This window comes from Hypomesus nipponensis, chromosome 17 (assembly GCF_054491055.1).
Source record: "Hypomesus nipponensis isolate SF chromosome 17, ASM5449105v1, whole genome shotgun sequence".
In the NCBI taxonomy this organism is placed as follows: Eukaryota; Metazoa; Chordata; class Actinopteri; order Osmeriformes; family Osmeridae; genus Hypomesus; species Hypomesus nipponensis.
The window spans coordinates 6,776,316-6,793,566 of NC_140377.1; the positions used below are offsets into that span (position 1 = coordinate 6,776,316).

Here is a 17,251-nt window from a genome sequence, read left to right on the forward strand (position 1 = left end):
CACAAATGAAGCCCCCTCTTATTTGTCTGCAGCCAGGATGAGTGTATCAGTAGCGCCAGTGTCTCATCAATGGAATATTACACACACACACACACACACACACACACGGTTCACCATTTTCTTTCAACTTCACACTGGTAACAATTTATTGCATTTGTCGCCCCCTCCTGTCCGATTATATAAACAAGCTGAGACTGTACTGAAGTTTTGAAAGGTAGCAACAAGGAGTTAACACATTTCACTGTAGATACACAGTGTATCAGATTTTGGTTTTATTTGCTCTTCTGCTTTACATATAATACCACATCCTTTAAGGACAAACGTTTTGGCAAAACTACTTAGATGTGAGTGAGGCTTTCACACAAACACTACGCACACAACACACACATAACGCACACAAACACTAACACAGAGTTTTAATAGGTACATTGCATTACTTTTCACTGTTTATTACAGAACAGATAAAAAGAGAGTTAACAATCGTATGCGTGTCGTTTAGGATCAAGTATCAATGCAGGTGAGGCATTTCTATTTTCTAGTCTTGTGAAAACAAATTTAGGTCATTGCATGTCATTAAGTCAGTACAGGAACTGTGCAAAATTACTTTGATACATAATTTACAGAAAACAGACATTATACAGTATCATAAAGCACAATGTTACAACATAAATTTCACATTCTGGCAGTTTGATGAAGAAAATATGACATTTGTGCCTTGGTGGGATCATTTATTTGAAGTGTTCCTAGTAATGAATACCTTATACCTTAATAATGGGCATCATACTTTTTGACATGACCCTTTCCCCTTCACCAAAATTCATGATAAATTGATACAACCAAGTTGTATTTCCATGTGGAGTAACGTAATTTATCTGGAGGAACTATTGGACAGAACAACTCATATCCAGGAGCCATTCTGGCTTCAAATGGAACCCTTTTTAAAAGTACAAAAACCTGATATGTTAACTATTAAATCCCTGGTGGGTGGGGCACAGTGCTAATAGCCCTCAGCGGCTGGAGGGCCTCCCAGACTGGCAGTGTGATGGCAAGAGCTAGCTCAGAGTCGGACTCAGGGAGAGAGGGATAGAAGGAGAGAAGAGAAGGACTGACGCTTAGGGGGAGGGGGTGGAAGGACGGAGGCAACCATCCTCCTTCAGACGGGTTCCACCTTTTGTTCTCTCCTTCATTATCAGATCAGAAATCAAAGCCAGCAGGTGGCAGTGAGTGACTGTGTGTCTGTGTATGACCTCTGCCTGTGTAGGCTTCTCGAACATACCGGCACACGTGAAAATCATTGTGAAAGTATGCGTATGTTACTGGTGCTCAAACACTAATATGACAGCATCTGTTTACACAATGATACTGTACACCGTAACAATGTGTGGTAGCATTGCTCGAGCATGTATCTGGGAGTTTCCAGAGGAAGCGGATGGCCTCTGACGCCACAGAGGGGACCGTCTCACTGGTTCCAGAACTTTCCCTCGGACGCAAGCCTCTCGTTGAGCTGGCAGAGCTGCCGCAGGAAGCCATCGTTGGGGCCGATCTCTCTCTTGTGGCGCACCATGGCCACAGCAGAGCGCACGTCTATCCTGTGGCGCAGCATCAGGTAGGCGATGACCAGCGAGGGTGAGCGGCTGTAGCCCTCTCGGCAGTGGACGTACACCTTACCTGGGGAGGCGAGGGCGGAGAACAGGGGGTGAGTGGAGCGAGGGGCCGGGGCGGCTTCCACACATATACAAATACATGGATATGTATGAATTGAAACGACCTGAACGACTAAAGAATGACGCTAAATCCACACCACCCGGCCGAGAGGCCTGTTCCGCTTCACAAGACTCACAAAAACGACCAACTCACCCTTCCCGTCTTTGTGTGCCAGTGCCTTCTCTATGAAGTCAGCCCCCTCCTCAAAGTAGACGCTCAGGTCGAAGTGGTCGGTGTCACTGGCGGGCATGCCGTGGTACGTGATGCCCGTGCCAGCGTAGTACTCTGCGTTAGTGTTGACATGCATGAAGGAGACTCCCTCGGCGGCGTTCAGGATGTGGGTGATGCCCAAGCGTTTCAAGCGCATGACGTTCATCGCCACAAACCTAGGGACAAGTCACATGACATGGGCGACAGGAAGCGGGAAGCTAGGTTAGTGACCCACTGTTGGTAAAACGACAGCTAGTTATTGATAATCCTAAATAACCTCATGTTACAGGCGTGTGACAGCCAAGCTCTTTTGGGACAAGGATTCATCGGGGTCTGTGAGACTGGAGCCGGAACAATAGAACAATGAGAAGGAGAGAAGTGTTCACTGGCAAGGCTGTGCATTACACTAAAATAAGTAGGCTTCTGTGCGGGACTAGACAGGACCTCTTGGGACTAGGATACCGGAAATAGCCACTTGTTCAGAGCAGTGGGCTGACTTCTTGCCTGCATGGCCCATCTCCACATCCCCCAAGCTTCTCCTCTCACTCCGAGACAACAGAAAGGACTGTCCTCGGTCTATTATTCATGACGTCTAAGGGGAGAATCTGAATAGCAGCGAATGATAACAGTCTGACGTGAACATGGAGACTAGACAGGCATGACTCACACAATCCCCTGGCTGCTGTTATGTAACTTCTTCTGCGCCCTCGAAGCAGAGGCTTTTTGGTGTGCCTGCTGTAGTTCAAATTTGGGGTTTAAAGTCCTTGGGTGATAACACAATAACAATCAAACTGATAGCTGATCTAGGATTTATTCAAATATATCTGTTATTGTATTATTATACCTCATCTATTAGCACATCACCCCCCCCCCCCACACACACACACACACACACACACAACTGCAATGCATTATTATTGTTGCAAAATGCAAAACTGCTATTAAATCATATAATTTAATAGATATGGTTGAATGTAATGTGTATTCAAAATGTATTTCCTATCGTGTTAATATTGTGTTCATCATATCTGTTGAGAGGAGGCTTCTCATAAGCTAGTATGTCCATAAATACAGTAATTGTGAACAGAACTGCCTTAGTAATGTACCTTCTCATACCTATCAAGAAACAAAGACATCAAAAATCTACTCACGCGTTTCCGACATAAATCCTGGGGAACACTTCGTTGAAATGATGTGATGGTAGGCTGTAGTAACCGCTCCCGTTTGCCAATAGGTCATTCAACTGCTGTACGGATACTTCATAATCTGTCATGTCGATTTGCCTGGTAACCGTATGGGTAAACGATCGGCTTCGTATTTTCTTCATGTCAAACGTGGCAGCTAAGGGTCAGTTTACAACCGGCTGTTGAAGTTGAATATGGAATCCGAAACCGCACGTCCCACCACCTCTCAGCGTGCGGCGGTGGAGTGTTATTGGGGGTGTGACCAGCACAGGAGACTACTGTCTAATTTGTTCCCTGAATCATGTAGTGTGCATTTTTTACTCGTATTATCGATGGATATTATATTGCAAAGGAAAGGACAACAATTAAGTATTTAGAGCACATTGGTGACAGTTACTTTTAGCTGATCTTCGCCTCATGAGGATGTCCTTATAAATTACCTTTATCAACTTGGTTGAAATGGTGACACTGGGTCACAGAGGTGAGGTGCAATTCCCTTTCTTTGAGACCCGTCGGAGTTGTGAGCGATATTTTAAATCCGCTCTGATTTATGTATTTTACTACTTCACAAGTTTGTATTGTACCTCTTTTGACTACTTGTGGACTCGATTTTCTTTTTGTACTCGCCCAGAACAGAGACTTGGTGTCCAAGTACACTTTCCAGGCACAAATCGCACAAAAGGGAAATTCATGCAAGAAAGATTTTTATTGATGATTTTGAGAAAAAACAATGTCCGCTTTTTAAGATTGATGAAGTGAAGATATCAAATACACTCAATACATTTCAAACATATAGGTTAATTAATTAAATACATAAAAAATGTAATTATTGGAATACTAACTGGGGCTCAGTTTTCAGAAGACATTACAAACCGTTTAAACATTTAAACAAGTAAACAGGAAAGGTTTCAAGTATTAATTTCCTTTTTTAGGCCTATAACAAAGACCATGCAGGCAAAGGGCATCAAGTGGGCCTAAAACTGCCACAGACCAAATTGTGCAAAGCTCTGGCAGTTAAGGGTTGGGACATCATAACTAGACTAGACACTTCCTATCAACCTTTGTGGATTAATCACATGATTCGTTGCTTTAACACGCTCATCGCATCATGGCTTTCAAAACTCAAGCAAAACTAAAATGGCCTCCTTTTTCAGCAAGCTTCAGGTCGTATTTTAGCAGCTCTGCAACGGAGGACTTTGAGGAAACTGTCGATCTTGTGGGAGTCCCTGCGGAAGCAGGACATGAGGAAGTTGAAGTTAACGAGACGGGAGTTCTTGTCCTGGCCAACATTTCCTCCGTTGAAGGGGAGGTCAGAGACGACCTGGGAGGAGGGTCCCATCTACATTGGAGAAAGAACAAAATATAATTATAAGAGTGGAATAACAATTATCAGACACTCTCTTTCTGTCTCTCTCCCCCTATCTCTCTTACATTCTCCCTCTACACACACACACACACACACACACACACACACTCATACAATCACAAACATACACACACTGTTCCACACACCTTGCTGGCCAGTATGTCCAGTCCATCCCCCAGGCTCTGGGTGTGGTCCTGCAGTTCCCTGAGCTTGCTGTGAATGGCGCTAGCAGCTGGGTGTGGCAGGTTGGGTGCCTCAGAGGACAGTTGAAAAAGTGGGCTGGACCAGGCTTGTAGCAGGGAACGAATCAGAGACAGCAGCTCGTTCTCCTGGGAAGGGAAACGCAAAGGTTGTGTCACATAAGGCTTGGGATCTGAGCGGACTGGCAAAGGCAAAACCAACAATGGGTGTCTGAGTTGTGAGATAAGCAAAGACCAGGTCATATCTAATGCAGAAAGAGAAAGATAGAGAGAGAGAGAGAGAGAGAGAGAGAGAGAGAGAGAGAGAGAGAGAGAGAGGAAGCGCTTCACTGACCGTCACTCTCAGAGTCTGCTGCTTGTCATTGGGCGTCTGAAGAGATGAGGTGTGGCACATGGATGGGCGTGGCATCAACATCCTGCCCAAGGGTGGGAAGTGAGAGTCCTGGAAGAGAGAAGGAAAAGGAGAGAAAAAGAGGGAGTATTAGCTTGACTTGTTTAAAAGATAGTAAAGAACAATGGACTATATCACAAAGAATACTGATCACACACACACATATGATCGTATATATATATTTTTTTTTTCAAGCTCATATGACACCTGCACTCACATGCTAGTGAGTGGTTATTACTTACCAGGTCACTCATGAGGGAGGTGCTGAGGGAGTGGAGCTTGTCAGAGCGTTGAGCAGCTCTCTCCAGCAGGTCATTCAGACCAATGGCTTGACAGGAGACCACCATGCACAGGACTGCAGAAGAGAGGGAGAGAGGTGGAGGGGCGAGAGGGTAAAGAGGATCAGGAAGGTGACAATAAACTCACCGACAGAAGCGATCAAAAAGGGAGAAATGAAGTGAGGGTGATGACGCGAGTGAAGAGTGAGAGGGGTGATAAAGAAAAGGAGAAAGACCGTATTAGGGAGAAGGCATATTGAAAATGGATAAAGAGATAAGAGTTCTCCGCAAGTCCGTATAAAACCCACCCAGATCAATCGAACACTCGCTGAAAAAAACATATTAGACAAGAAACATCAGACTTCCCGCTCACCTGCTAGGTGGAGTCTGGTACCAATGGATTTTTGCTGAGCCATTTTCTTTTCTTCTTGTCTTCCCTCGTTCTGTTTCTCCTGCCCTTTGTCTCTCTCTCCATCCTCTGTCCGTTATATAGTGTCCTTGTGTTTCCCGTATGGATATGCATTCGTTGGCCGAGTGTGGACTGATTGTTTGGAACTGGTTTTCGCCTGTCTGTGATGAAAAACATTGTGAGAGGGGCTTTGGTTCTCATCCATACTTAGAGGCAGGGCCATTCAGGTGGAGAGGGTGAGGAAGCAGATGAGGATGAGGGTTCAAGACAAACAGTCTACCATTGGAGAGAAGGTCAATCAGATTGATGATTACAAACATTGATTCATCACAGAAGATGTGATGTGCGTCACATAGTCTTGTAGACCGTTCATGCGTTTCTCCATGGTGTCCTGACGTGGCGTCCTGTATCTGCTGCGGTGGCACTGCTGTTCCAATCCAAAGGTGTACGTCATCTGTTGTTTGAGGAGAGCACTGTCTGCCGGGGGAAGTTTAATCGGGCTTGTTGCTCCAGTTGCTTCTTCAGAAATGTCCAGAACACTTTCAAGAAAATTCGATTCAAATATATGATCGTTTATCTCCAATCAGCCCCTTTATAAACCTCATTTCAAGAAAATGTTCTTTTTTAATGTGTCAGCTTTCCTGGCTTCTTGTGTCCGTTGGCCCTCATCATTGGTAAGGTCAGGTTGCCTGCCTGGGAGAGGAAATATTTTGGGTTGTCGAAAGAGGATGTCCTCCAAATAACAAGATGGAGATGTTTCTCCTCTGAGCTGGGTCACTGGTCTTCGACCAGTCTAGCAAGGTTTAGCTGACCTCTATGTACTTAAATGGGGGAACATCGTTCATCTTGGCCCTAACCTTCCAGGCAACACCAGACTAGACGCTTGTAAACTGGGGCTGTCCAACCTTGCTGCTGCAGAGCTTCTTTCCTGTAGGCTCTCCCTCCAATCCCAGTTGTACCTGCCCCAATTCAGCTTGTCAACCATCTTATCATCAGAATAATTTGTGCTAAAATAGAGCAGGAGCGAAAACATACAGAGGGTTGGACAGCTATGATGTAAACGCATTTGGCCAATAGAATGTATTCCAGTCCTTCTGGAAACACCTTAAATACAATCCTGTGTAATCAGAGCTCTACACAACAGTTCCATCCCACTATTTACACATCCTGTTGGGGATCAATGAAACAAACCTGTCAATCACTGAGTCACTGTAAGCCATACTGGGCAGAGGCAAAAACCATACACTATGTCTTGTTCCCAAACCACCAAGGTTGTGCTTGTCTCACTGCTGACACACCACGCTAAGTCAATGATTTGCAACCATTCATGTTTATAGTCTAATCTTTTGGTAATAGCTGTTTAATACCTGCTCCAGCCAGCAGAGGGGGGACAAGCTCTGTTGTTTCATGTAACTGCAGTTGAGTGCAGTTGAAGTTGACTCTGGGGGCTTCTGTCCGTATGAAATGATCTCTGGTTTCTATGAACAACCAAAATACACACAAACCCCCCCACACCCAACAAGACCAACCACTTGAAATTAATGTAAGATTGAGATCAGGAAGTTTGAAAACATTGCTTCTTAGATTAATATATGTAAAAAAACGTGTGTGCATGTCATGATTTTCATGCATACCCGGTGTATCATATGCAGGCTGTAAATGTGTGTGTATGTGTGTCTTGGTGTGAGTGTGTGTCTTTGTTTAGGGGATAAACACGACAGGGACCCGCAGCACATCTACACTATTGTAGATAACATGAGTGGCACAGCAACTCTCACCATGTGGACATTTACCCTATAGATTACCCGACAGCCTTTGCTCTGAAGGCAATCCTCCGACTTCCTCAACTTCTGCGTCTCCTCTCTCCACCTCTAACTCACACACTCTCGACCTCCACTGTGTGACCTACACACGTGACTTTTAACATACACTAACTTCCTTCTCCTCTAAGGTATCACTCCAACACAGACTTGTTCCTCCCCTTCTACTTCCCTTATTATTATTCCAACACTTGGTAAAATGATGTTGTTTTTAATCATTTAAGCACTGCAAGTGTGTGTGTGTGTGTGGGGGGGGGGGGGCATGTGTGTGTGTGTGCTTTGGTGCTCAAGAGCGTTATTGGCTTTTTCTGATCTTGCGAAAGCCAGGGAAAAGACAAAGGAAGAGGAAAAAGGACAGGAAGAGACAGAGAACAAAAACAGAGGAGGTTTGAATAAAGCGATTTGAATGTTTTGTAAGGTGTGGACCTACCAGCACCCAACACACACTTACAGAAAATTAATGTCCACTTGACATACTCTTATAACTAAATAGCTCTTTGTCACGTTATGGTTTGTTATTGAATTTAACCACAGGGAAACCCTCTTCGTTTCTCTGTGCCATTTTCTTCCCCACTCTTTCACTCATAGCTTCCATTCCTTTGTGTTGTGATTTTAATAAATACATTTTTTTCAATATTTTTTGGTTCTCTTACCCAACTCCCCACTATGTGGTTGGCAGAGTAACAATAACTCCCTTTCCACACTTGATATGATTGTGTCGCCCCCCCCCCCCCCCCCACACACACACACACACACACACATACACACACCCTCGCTTTCTCTCTCCTTCTCTGTGTTGGGGGATGTGAGGCCTCCTCCCACTTGGCCCCCTTCCCTGCGCTGAGAGAAGGTATGCCTGTGCATTTCTTTCACGTTTGCGTAAAGGACATTCTTCCTCCCTCCTCTGGGCCTCTCTGTACATTACTTTGCAAAACGGGCACGTAAGCATGTACGTGCATGTGCACGTGCGCGCACACACGTAGACACACACACATTAATACACGCACACCGTACGCACACATGTAGTCACACACACGTACTACACGCCCCCTCAGTCCATAGGATTGAAACCTCCATTCACTATACAACACCACATTTGAGGAACCCAAGCCCCCCTTCTACTATTTTCGGGATCTGCAATTCCTCGACTGACTCTACCCCTTACAGGACCAAGATCACACATAGTTTGGGTAGGACATTTTATATCAGGCTGTGTTTATCATTAAATCGGGTCCGTAGTCAGGTTCAATAACCAGCATTGGTTTTAGGACATACTGTTCTTTTCGGTTTGCGGAATGGTCTCATAGCTTGTTTTTCTTGTCAAAGTCAAGCCTCCCTCCCTTTCATGTTTTACCATTGGAAGACAAAAAAATATTTTACCAAGATCAGTGTAAAAAAAAATACTTCCACGGAGCTAGTTAAACTCGTCTCATTGTGTTTTAAATATTATAGGGGCTTTCCAGTGCGTAGCCTAATACGAATTTCAAAAACAGAAAAGTTTGTTTTTCATGCAAAGCTTAGGCTACGGTAGGTTTTACATGTAGGCCCAGTAACTTTAAATTTGCCGTTTGCTTTTAGTGTTCCATTAGCTATAAAATCCTGCAACTATTTTAAGGTGTGACTTAATTAAACTGGAGAGGTGAATTTTATGTTGTTATCTTGTTTTTACAATGGATTGTAACATCTAGCCACTATCTAGTTATCGGGACAATATGAGGGGGTGGGGAAATTTAGGGGCCTCGTCTGCACTTTGCACAATTACGTTAACAAATCTTGGATTGCACCAACGATTCCAAAGTTTTAAGTATGTCTCATCTCACTGAGACTACATAGGCCTACATTAGTAGCATATCACGTTTGAGTTGGAAAAGTGGATTTTTAGAGTCTGACCCTAATTCAGCGAATGGTGTTTCGAACAACGTCATCTGATTGACAAGACTTCATTTCCCAGAGTGCTTGAGTTATAAACCATCTACTATTGGGTTACAGGTGTGACCGTGAGGAAGGGTCGGGTCAAGCATTAACTAAAACTGACAAATAATTTAGCATTTTCAGCACGGTGACCAGGTAGGAGTGGAAACATATGCAATAACATCAAAACTAGGCTGTTTGGATATGTTTTCTTCCAGTCAGTTTTTCTTTTATCAACAGTTTTTATTAGTCGTAAAGTTTTTAAACATTGCAGTGTAGTTTTAAATGAAGTGAAAAACATATTTATATATATTTATATAAATATATGTTTATTATATAGTTGTCCATGCAAGCGCATCAGGCCTATCTGGTGTGCCTGCAAAAGGGAATTATTGTTAATGACTGATATAGGCATTGGCTAGCATGGTTGCACAATAGGAATAAGGCTACTATTTAAATGTATTGTGTGTTGTAATGCCAAAATGTCAGCATTTTGTGTTGTAAGATTGCTTCATAGCCTCTTGCCGTAAGGTATAGTGACATTGCGCAACTTAACCATGCTTGAACAAAGATGACTTGGGCTTCAAAACCATTATCTACCCAGTCACTTATCTCTATGTTAAAACTGCTGTTTTTTGACAGGTGTCAGCTTTCCTGAACGTATTTTAATCAATGAAATCCGTTCAATTCTTGGAATGATATACTCAGACGCGCGTGGTTGGCCGCATTACCGTTTTTCCAATGTTCCATGGACAGAACATTCCGCAATACCTTCTAAATTGATTAGAACCAAATTTGGGGGTTTCTGATGCTTCAACTCCAACAGAATATCGCAATGAACGGGTGACCTTACGCAGAAGTGAATGTCAGTAAAGTAATGGTAGTGCGCTAAGTACCCAGTAGGTGGCAGAATTCCATACGTCTTGTCGGGCGGTATTTTTCATCTTGCGCTCCATCTCAGTTTGCACGGGCTTTGAAACGTGCGCTTCTCAGACGATGTCAGCTTTTTAGTGGATAGCAATGTCGGATTGCGCCATTCTGTAAAAGTTACGGGGGGAATAACAATTTCCGTGCCACACGCACTACAGTTGAGTGAATTGAGCCAAAATGAAATCCAGTCTACTTGAATGTAATGCATTTTTTTTTCCATTGACCTCTCCTACCACTTACTCCATGGGTTCATTTACTTTGACCCCCCCCCAACAAGTCTTTCCAGTAGATTGATGTTCCCTCTGAACTTTGTCTGGGTCACTGCCCCCACCCCACCCCACCCCCTTATGTACACATGTGTTCTGCCGTCTCACATTCTCCCCTCCCCTCCCTCCCTCCCACCCTCCACCTACTGTGACTCTCCTCCTACTGACACGCTCTCTCCCTCTCTCTCTCTGGCACTCAGGCGTACGTTTTGCAGAGACACACGCACACAACAGCACTACAGCCATGTCGGACTCTGAGACCGCCGCCGCCCCCGCCGAGTCCCCCGTCCCTGCAGCCTGCGCTGCCATCAAGGCAGACCTGGACAAGTGGTAGGTGGAGGTGTGGGGGGGATGTGTGTGGAGTGTGGCCGCCATCTCAATGCAAACTGACTACTGTCAGGATGCCTTGCACTGGCTCAGAAATGTGGCCGAGGCAAGACCGCCGCTGGCGCTCTGTGTTCTGGATGTTCTGTGACTCCAGGTGTTTGCATGTCGTTGTTTCCTCGTGGGGTGATGTCTGGAGTGTTCCCAAAGCTCTCTCTTGTACGTTGGAAAAGGTGGTGTATCTTGATGGGGTCGGATGTTGGGAGCGCCACTGTGTTCGTGCTAAGATGGAGAAGGCGGCTAGCTATGTATCACGATGTTGGGGCAGCGGTACATTGTCTTGAGATTTAATCCAATTTGGCATTTTGGTGGGGTACCTAATGAAGGGGGGTCAGGGGCAAGGGGTTAAATCGGGAAAACTTTTTGTTCATGCCTGATTAAAAGAAAAGAATTTAGCGACGCCATAACCCCGCCCCCCTCCTATTCTCTGTAGGCTTGCTGTGTCAACAGCGATGAGAGTGAGTGAGGGAGCACTAGCTCGACTTTCCATTGTCTTCAACCTGTGCGTGTACTACCCCCCCCCCCCACCTCCTCATAGGATTAGCAGTTAGGTTGTTGTGGGTTTTATCTCTGTACAGTACATGCGAACTAGGAAGGCCCGTGTGTTGAGGAGTGCTCAATGACAAGGCAATGTCAAAATCGGAGCTCGATGTGTGATGTAACGCACGCGCCGTCGCCCTCAGCAGTTTTGGCCTTGCCAGTGTCCCAAAGTGCCTGTACCTATGTACGCTGGTTTTTGTATCGTATTTTAAGCCTGTTCCTCTGAACCATGGCAAGGTTAGGCCCTGGTAGTTTGTGGGCTGCAGAGGCCTGATAAGGCCCTACACAGCCTGACCCCTGGGCGTGAGAGGGCAGATAAGGGCTTCAGGCCTGGCATTTCTGTTGGAACATTATATTTGTCAGGCATAATTGTGTTAGGAAGTCTCGATTGGAATACTTGAATTGAATTTGGGTTTATTAGCTATACCACATAGTCAAGATTTGTTGACGCCAGTTCAGTGCTCAGAGGTCTCAAGATTCTTTGGCGTAGGCTACTAAGCACACACTGCATGGCCATTTGGACTTTGATACCTCCAGGCTATAGGATACCTCTCGTACTATGTCCAAGGGCATGTGTCGTGAATCTTTGTGAAACTTGTTGAAGTTTGAACACATGACACTTTGGTCAATGCCACACAGGACAGTGTGTACCTCTCTTGAGGGCACTTAAGTGGTGCAATGTAATATTTTTCCAAGGCACTTGAAAAAAGAAAAAAACATGTATGAGATGGCTTATTCCATATACCAGGTGGCTCTATCCAAAGTGACTTGTGGTCGTTGAGCCCATGTCCTTGATGTGGCATGGCCCATTCATGTTCCTCCACCCTCTCCCCTAGTTGGGCCACTATGTGTAACCCTAAAGCCACATGGTCCTTGAGGTTGTCATTGAGGGCCTGTATGGTGAGACATGCCTGGCCTTCTCTTCACGTGACAGACTGACCTGCTGAAGCCAGCGTAGAGACGGCTGACTCGGAGTAATGTATACCAGTGCAGTGTATTTATAGCCTCCCGCTCTTAAATAGTCATGCATGGGCGACTGTGTATGTACAGGATACCATGACATGTTCCAAGACATAGATCATGTTGCAGCTGAATTTGAAACCTGTTCTTGACAGCCAAGTAAGCAGCTTCACATGGAATAGGGCAGAACTGGGGGCAGCCATCTTGTCTCTCTGGTCGGCTGCTTTTAGAAAGAGGAAGTAGCATTAAAAAAAAAGATAGTTTCATGTCCGTGTTCTCTTGTATTTCCCATGATTTGTGGTATTAAATGATCCCAGGGTTGATCCTTGTACTTGGGTCTTAGTAAAACAATGGTGTAGACATGTAAAGGTTTCAAGGTGACCTTGAACATGCTATTACTCTCTCAGGTTTGGGGCCTGCTCAACACATCTAGGACATGTTCACCTTTATTATAAGTTCAAAGGTTGGTGGTATGGCAACTCAGATTGCCTGACTTCACCATTGACTCGATAATATGGTTGTGTAGCCTTAGCCCGCTCATAACAGGCCAATGTAAAGATTACACATGTCAATGTGTGACTTGGATCGTTAACTGTGTGTGTGAATATTAACCATGTATGTTCCAGGACCCCCTCATATCTGTAGCCTTTCGATTTTCAGGAATTTTCTAACTACCGTTTGAACTAGTCTCTGGGAACTTGAGGACACACTTGCCAATGTGCACACATACAGACATCCACCCGGGTGTTCACTAGAAGACAGGCCCCTGGCTTGTATGCAGGCATGCATGTGCTTGCTCTATTTTGTGGAAACCCTTCTGCGGAATGCTTGTTGGGTCTCCACTTTCAAGCCCCCAAGGTATGTCACCACAAACTAGATAAGCAACTCCAGACCTGAAACCAAAAATACTTCATTCCAAGGTTAGTTTTCCATTGCGTTGTTGTTGTTACTGAGGAGATCCTCTGTGCAACAGAGACTGTGTTCCGGTCATTGTAGGGTACATGACGTGACATGTAAGATTAACTGTTGCGTTAACTAGGCCATTGGTTGAAGGGACTCCAGCCATTCACTCACTCTACCAGTTGCTGCCTCAGTTGCCCTCTTCTGCTAACCACTGCTCAGTTCTCAAGTCAACCTCTGTCCCAGGACGGTTAGTTACAAAGACCACAGTCCTTTTTAGACTCTCCTCTGGACTAGAATGCTCCTCACCCATCACCTGTGAGTAATCCATTATGTATGGGTTTGGCAGGGGATTTGCCTTAACTCGTCAATAATTTAGCCATCCTTTCCTGATTGGTTGCTGGCTCCACCAGCAGTGGTGGTCAGCCAGTTCCATACAGACCTGCTAACTAGGTTTAGCTAGCTACCATTGTTTTTTTGAGCTTGGATTTTGGTTATGATATACGTGCATACACACCCTTGAGGGCTTATATTATGTCCTCCCTCTGCTTTTAACATGTTCAGGGAAGCCCTGTAATGCTTACTGCGGCAATGGCGGCTGTCCTAACACCACCCTTCTGAATGCTGTTTCCCATGTCGTGTTGCTGCAATCAGGTCTCTTCATTTAACAGCTTTGGGTTGCCTTGTATCCAGCTGCTTTCTTCTTTGCAGATTAAAGCTGATCCAAGATGGTAACTTGTAGAATCTCATTCAGAGGATCTCCCCTGCTCTTTCACTCTAGTCGTCATTGTGTGTTTTAATTGGTCTTTTGTGTGAGACAGGGGTGGGTTTGTTCTGAGTTGCGTAACGAAGCCTAATTGGTTGATCCACGTTCTAGGCTCCAGTGTGACGCTGTTGCGGACACACAGTTTAGGTTCTGTGGAGTGGAAGAATGCAGTCAGTATACCACCCGTGATTACAATCTGCCCTTCCCTCCCTCAATTCCAGTTCAATGTCATTTGATTATTAAAATGGCTGCCAGTTTTGCGTTTACGTCCACGGTTCCACCCACCCCCCTCTTATCCCAAAGGTACAGTCCAGCCACATCTAGACTGAACCACTGTGGGCCGACTCAGTCTTCTCCCCCCAGTCAAAACGGGGGTGGTGCAGGGCTTTGGTTGGATTATTTGTACACAGCTCTTCCGCATGCTGCTCTGCTGTTGGGTCATCACTGCTGTGTTTGCACGTACGCACATACGCAGGGACACACTGGTCCTCTCACCCCCCATCCCAACCGATTCAGTCGGGATGGCATAAACCACTTTAATCTGTAGAGACCAGCTGTGTACATTACATCACAGGCAGCCTAGTGACTGTAGAGGAGGAGGAGGAGGAGGGATGGAGGACCCTGGAAATACCCTCAGAGCTATGTGCGTGGGTCGGTAGGCGGGGGATGAGATGACGTCATGATCCCCTCACATCCCTTCTTTGGTTTCTCCCTCCTTGTCTACCTGCAATTATGTATTTTGCATTGTCACATAATCAGTTATTGTCACGGATGGGGTTAAGCTGCACCCCCCACCAACTCCTCTCTCCCCCCTCGCTCTCTTTCGCCCCATCACTCTAATTTGCTCTGGCAGTGTCTGCCTCTGTTCAGTGCCGAGTGCCCGAAATAATCCACTGGCCCTCCTTGTTGCCTGTATCTAGTGACCGCTTATTCTGTCAGCACCCTTCACCTCTGTCAGGGAGGTCTGGCGGCCAAGGCATGCAGGTCTGTCATCCAGTTGTTGCTGCAGGCTCCTCCTCAAACGCTTTGCGCCTGAATCCAGGACGCGTGCTCGTGATGCTTGGCTCTCCGAATGTAGCTTGGCCCCTCGTTAGTTGGCAGATACAGGGGGGGTGCTAAACCCGTTGCTGAGTCGAGAATTTTAACATCGGTATTTCTCTCTTTCTTTCCTCGCAGTGTGAGTGACCATGGCGGGGAGGGCTGTAAGGATCTGATGGAGGCATTCGCAGCCTGTGTGAAGAGTGCAGCAGAGGCGTCGTGAGGAGAGGAGCTCGACTCGGAAATGTGAGTTTCTCCGTGTTCTACCTCATTGGCTGAAACCGATGTGACCTTGGTAACTAGGATCAGAAGAGTTTATCAGAATCAGAATAGTGTTTAATCGCCAAGTAAGTGGTCACAAACAAGGAATTTACTTCTGTGGGCAGGTGCATACAGTAAACATAATGAAAAGAAAAAAAAGAAAAGGGGGCAGTTTGTAATATAACTCTTAAGTATTGGTTCTGAGGAGTAATGGTAGTTGTATATGGGCCACGGGAATGACGTTGAAGGTTCGCAGCTACATTATGTTCTTGTAATGCAACACTCATGCTGAAACCTCCACTGTACTATAGGCTAGTGGAATGTGGCTTGGCCAGCGTACAAACCAGCCTTGGGGTAAACAACCCAGTGGTGTGTGCCAGTATCTCTGGCCATGCTAAGCCTGCAGACTTGTGTAAGCCAATATCCATTATGACCTAACCTTTTTCTTTTTGTCTCCTTGTTCTGTTGTCCAAGCTTGACCTCTCTCGTTCTCTCTCTTCATCCTTCCTTTTCTTATCTTTTTCTGCCATTTAGGTCCACTGCACTGAGTCCTCCACGTTTCCCAGCATTCCCTTCTGCACAACGGCACTGGACTGAACGATGATTGGGGGCGGGGTTCCGGTTCAAGATGGCAGAAACCACATTTGTCTCCACCCCCCTATGTTAAGGCTTAAATGGTGCGTCCTGAATTGCCCCCCCCCCCATCCCCCTTGCTCCCCCCCCCCTGTGGTTATTTACATCAATTTGTAGACAAGTCCAGAGTCTCTGGGTTTTATGTAAATTGTCCACCTGAGATGCATACATTTAAATGGAATAAAGATTACGAGAAATTGATTTAAGAATGCGACTGTTTTTCTTTCATCTTTCATCCGACAGTTCTTTGCTCAAACCTCCAAGCACTTTGCTTGTTTTAATTGCGCCACCTGTCATTTGTTTTGTAATTAGTCCACTGACCTCTGACAGGCTCAACAAAGCCTGAAAACAAGTGTACAAAACATGTACACTTATTGCTTATTATTAGGGACAACTTCGTAAAGCCTATTTTGGTAACTTTTACTTGACAGTGAGACTGCTTTACCGTAATCCAGACCCATTTAAACATGGGATTATAATGCATTTTGTTAATGGGTTTACTGGCCCAGTGGGGTGGAGATTAACCTTTTAATCTGACTAATGCTCCTTGTTCACGGCCCTGTTTGAGTAATGACAAGATGATTGCTCTGGATACCATGTTCTGTGACCCTCCTGACTATTTTGAGTTTGTCCCTCATGTCTCCTTTGTCGATTGTCTATTTAAATTCACACTGGAAGATGTGCAAGGTCTACTACAGCTGCTGAGAAGGGACGCTGCAGTGTGGGGGGTCAAGGGGGTTTCTGGCTGTGCTCCTGGCCTACACACACAGGCACCTATACACTAGCGGGGGAATCAAACTACAGGGTTAATCTTGTAGTGAAGGGCTGTGGGCAAAAGGTGAGTATGCACCACCTGTGGTGAGCGCAGCTTGGCTATCGACAGCTGACTGGAGGGAAGTCTGCACGCACAGATTGTGAGTGAGTCACATTGAGAGACACTGTACACCAAACCCCAAAATCGCTGCCTAAAGTGGAGGCTTTGGAAGTGGAAAAGGAGAAGAGGGTTCTGTGTTTGTGTTGAATTGAAAAGTTACCCATGTGAGCCGCCCCTCCAACAAAAAAAGACCCTCTCTTCGGTTCTCTATCCGCACATGCTTTCT

The 17,251-nt window shown here is 45.5% G+C and overlaps 2 protein-coding genes across 3 annotated transcripts; both read right to left on the minus strand.

Annotated features, from left to right (window-relative positions):
• Positions 1-399: 399 nt before the first annotated feature.
• Positions 400-3,280, minus strand: LOC146253217 (dual specificity protein phosphatase 3-like). 2 transcript variants are annotated; one of them, XM_084677815.1, is made up of 4 exons: positions 3,066-3,280; positions 2,582-2,677; positions 1,858-2,090; positions 400-1,668 (listed from the first exon to the last, which is right to left on the minus strand). In XM_084677815.1, exons 1-4 carry the CDS (start codon positions 3,239-3,241, stop codon positions 1,460-1,462), a joined length of 714 nt encoding a protein of 237 aa, XP_084533941.1. In that variant the 5' UTR covers positions 3,242-3,280; the 3' UTR covers positions 400-1,459. The 2 variants fall into 2 exon arrangements, with proteins under 2 accessions (XP_084533941.1, XP_084533942.1); XM_084677816.1 differs by lacking the exon at positions 2,582-2,677.
• Positions 3,281-3,839: 559 nt separating this feature from the next.
• On the minus strand, positions 3,840-5,749 carry prl (prolactin). The gene is made up of 5 exons (XM_084677075.1): positions 5,707-5,749; positions 5,298-5,410; positions 4,999-5,106; positions 4,611-4,793; positions 3,840-4,437 (listed from the first exon to the last, which is right to left on the minus strand). The coding sequence occupies exons 1-5, from the start codon at positions 5,747-5,749 to the stop codon at positions 4,249-4,251; spliced, it is 636 nt and encodes a 211-aa protein (XP_084533201.1). The 3' UTR covers positions 3,840-4,248.
• Positions 5,750-17,251: the final 11,502 nt, after the last annotated feature.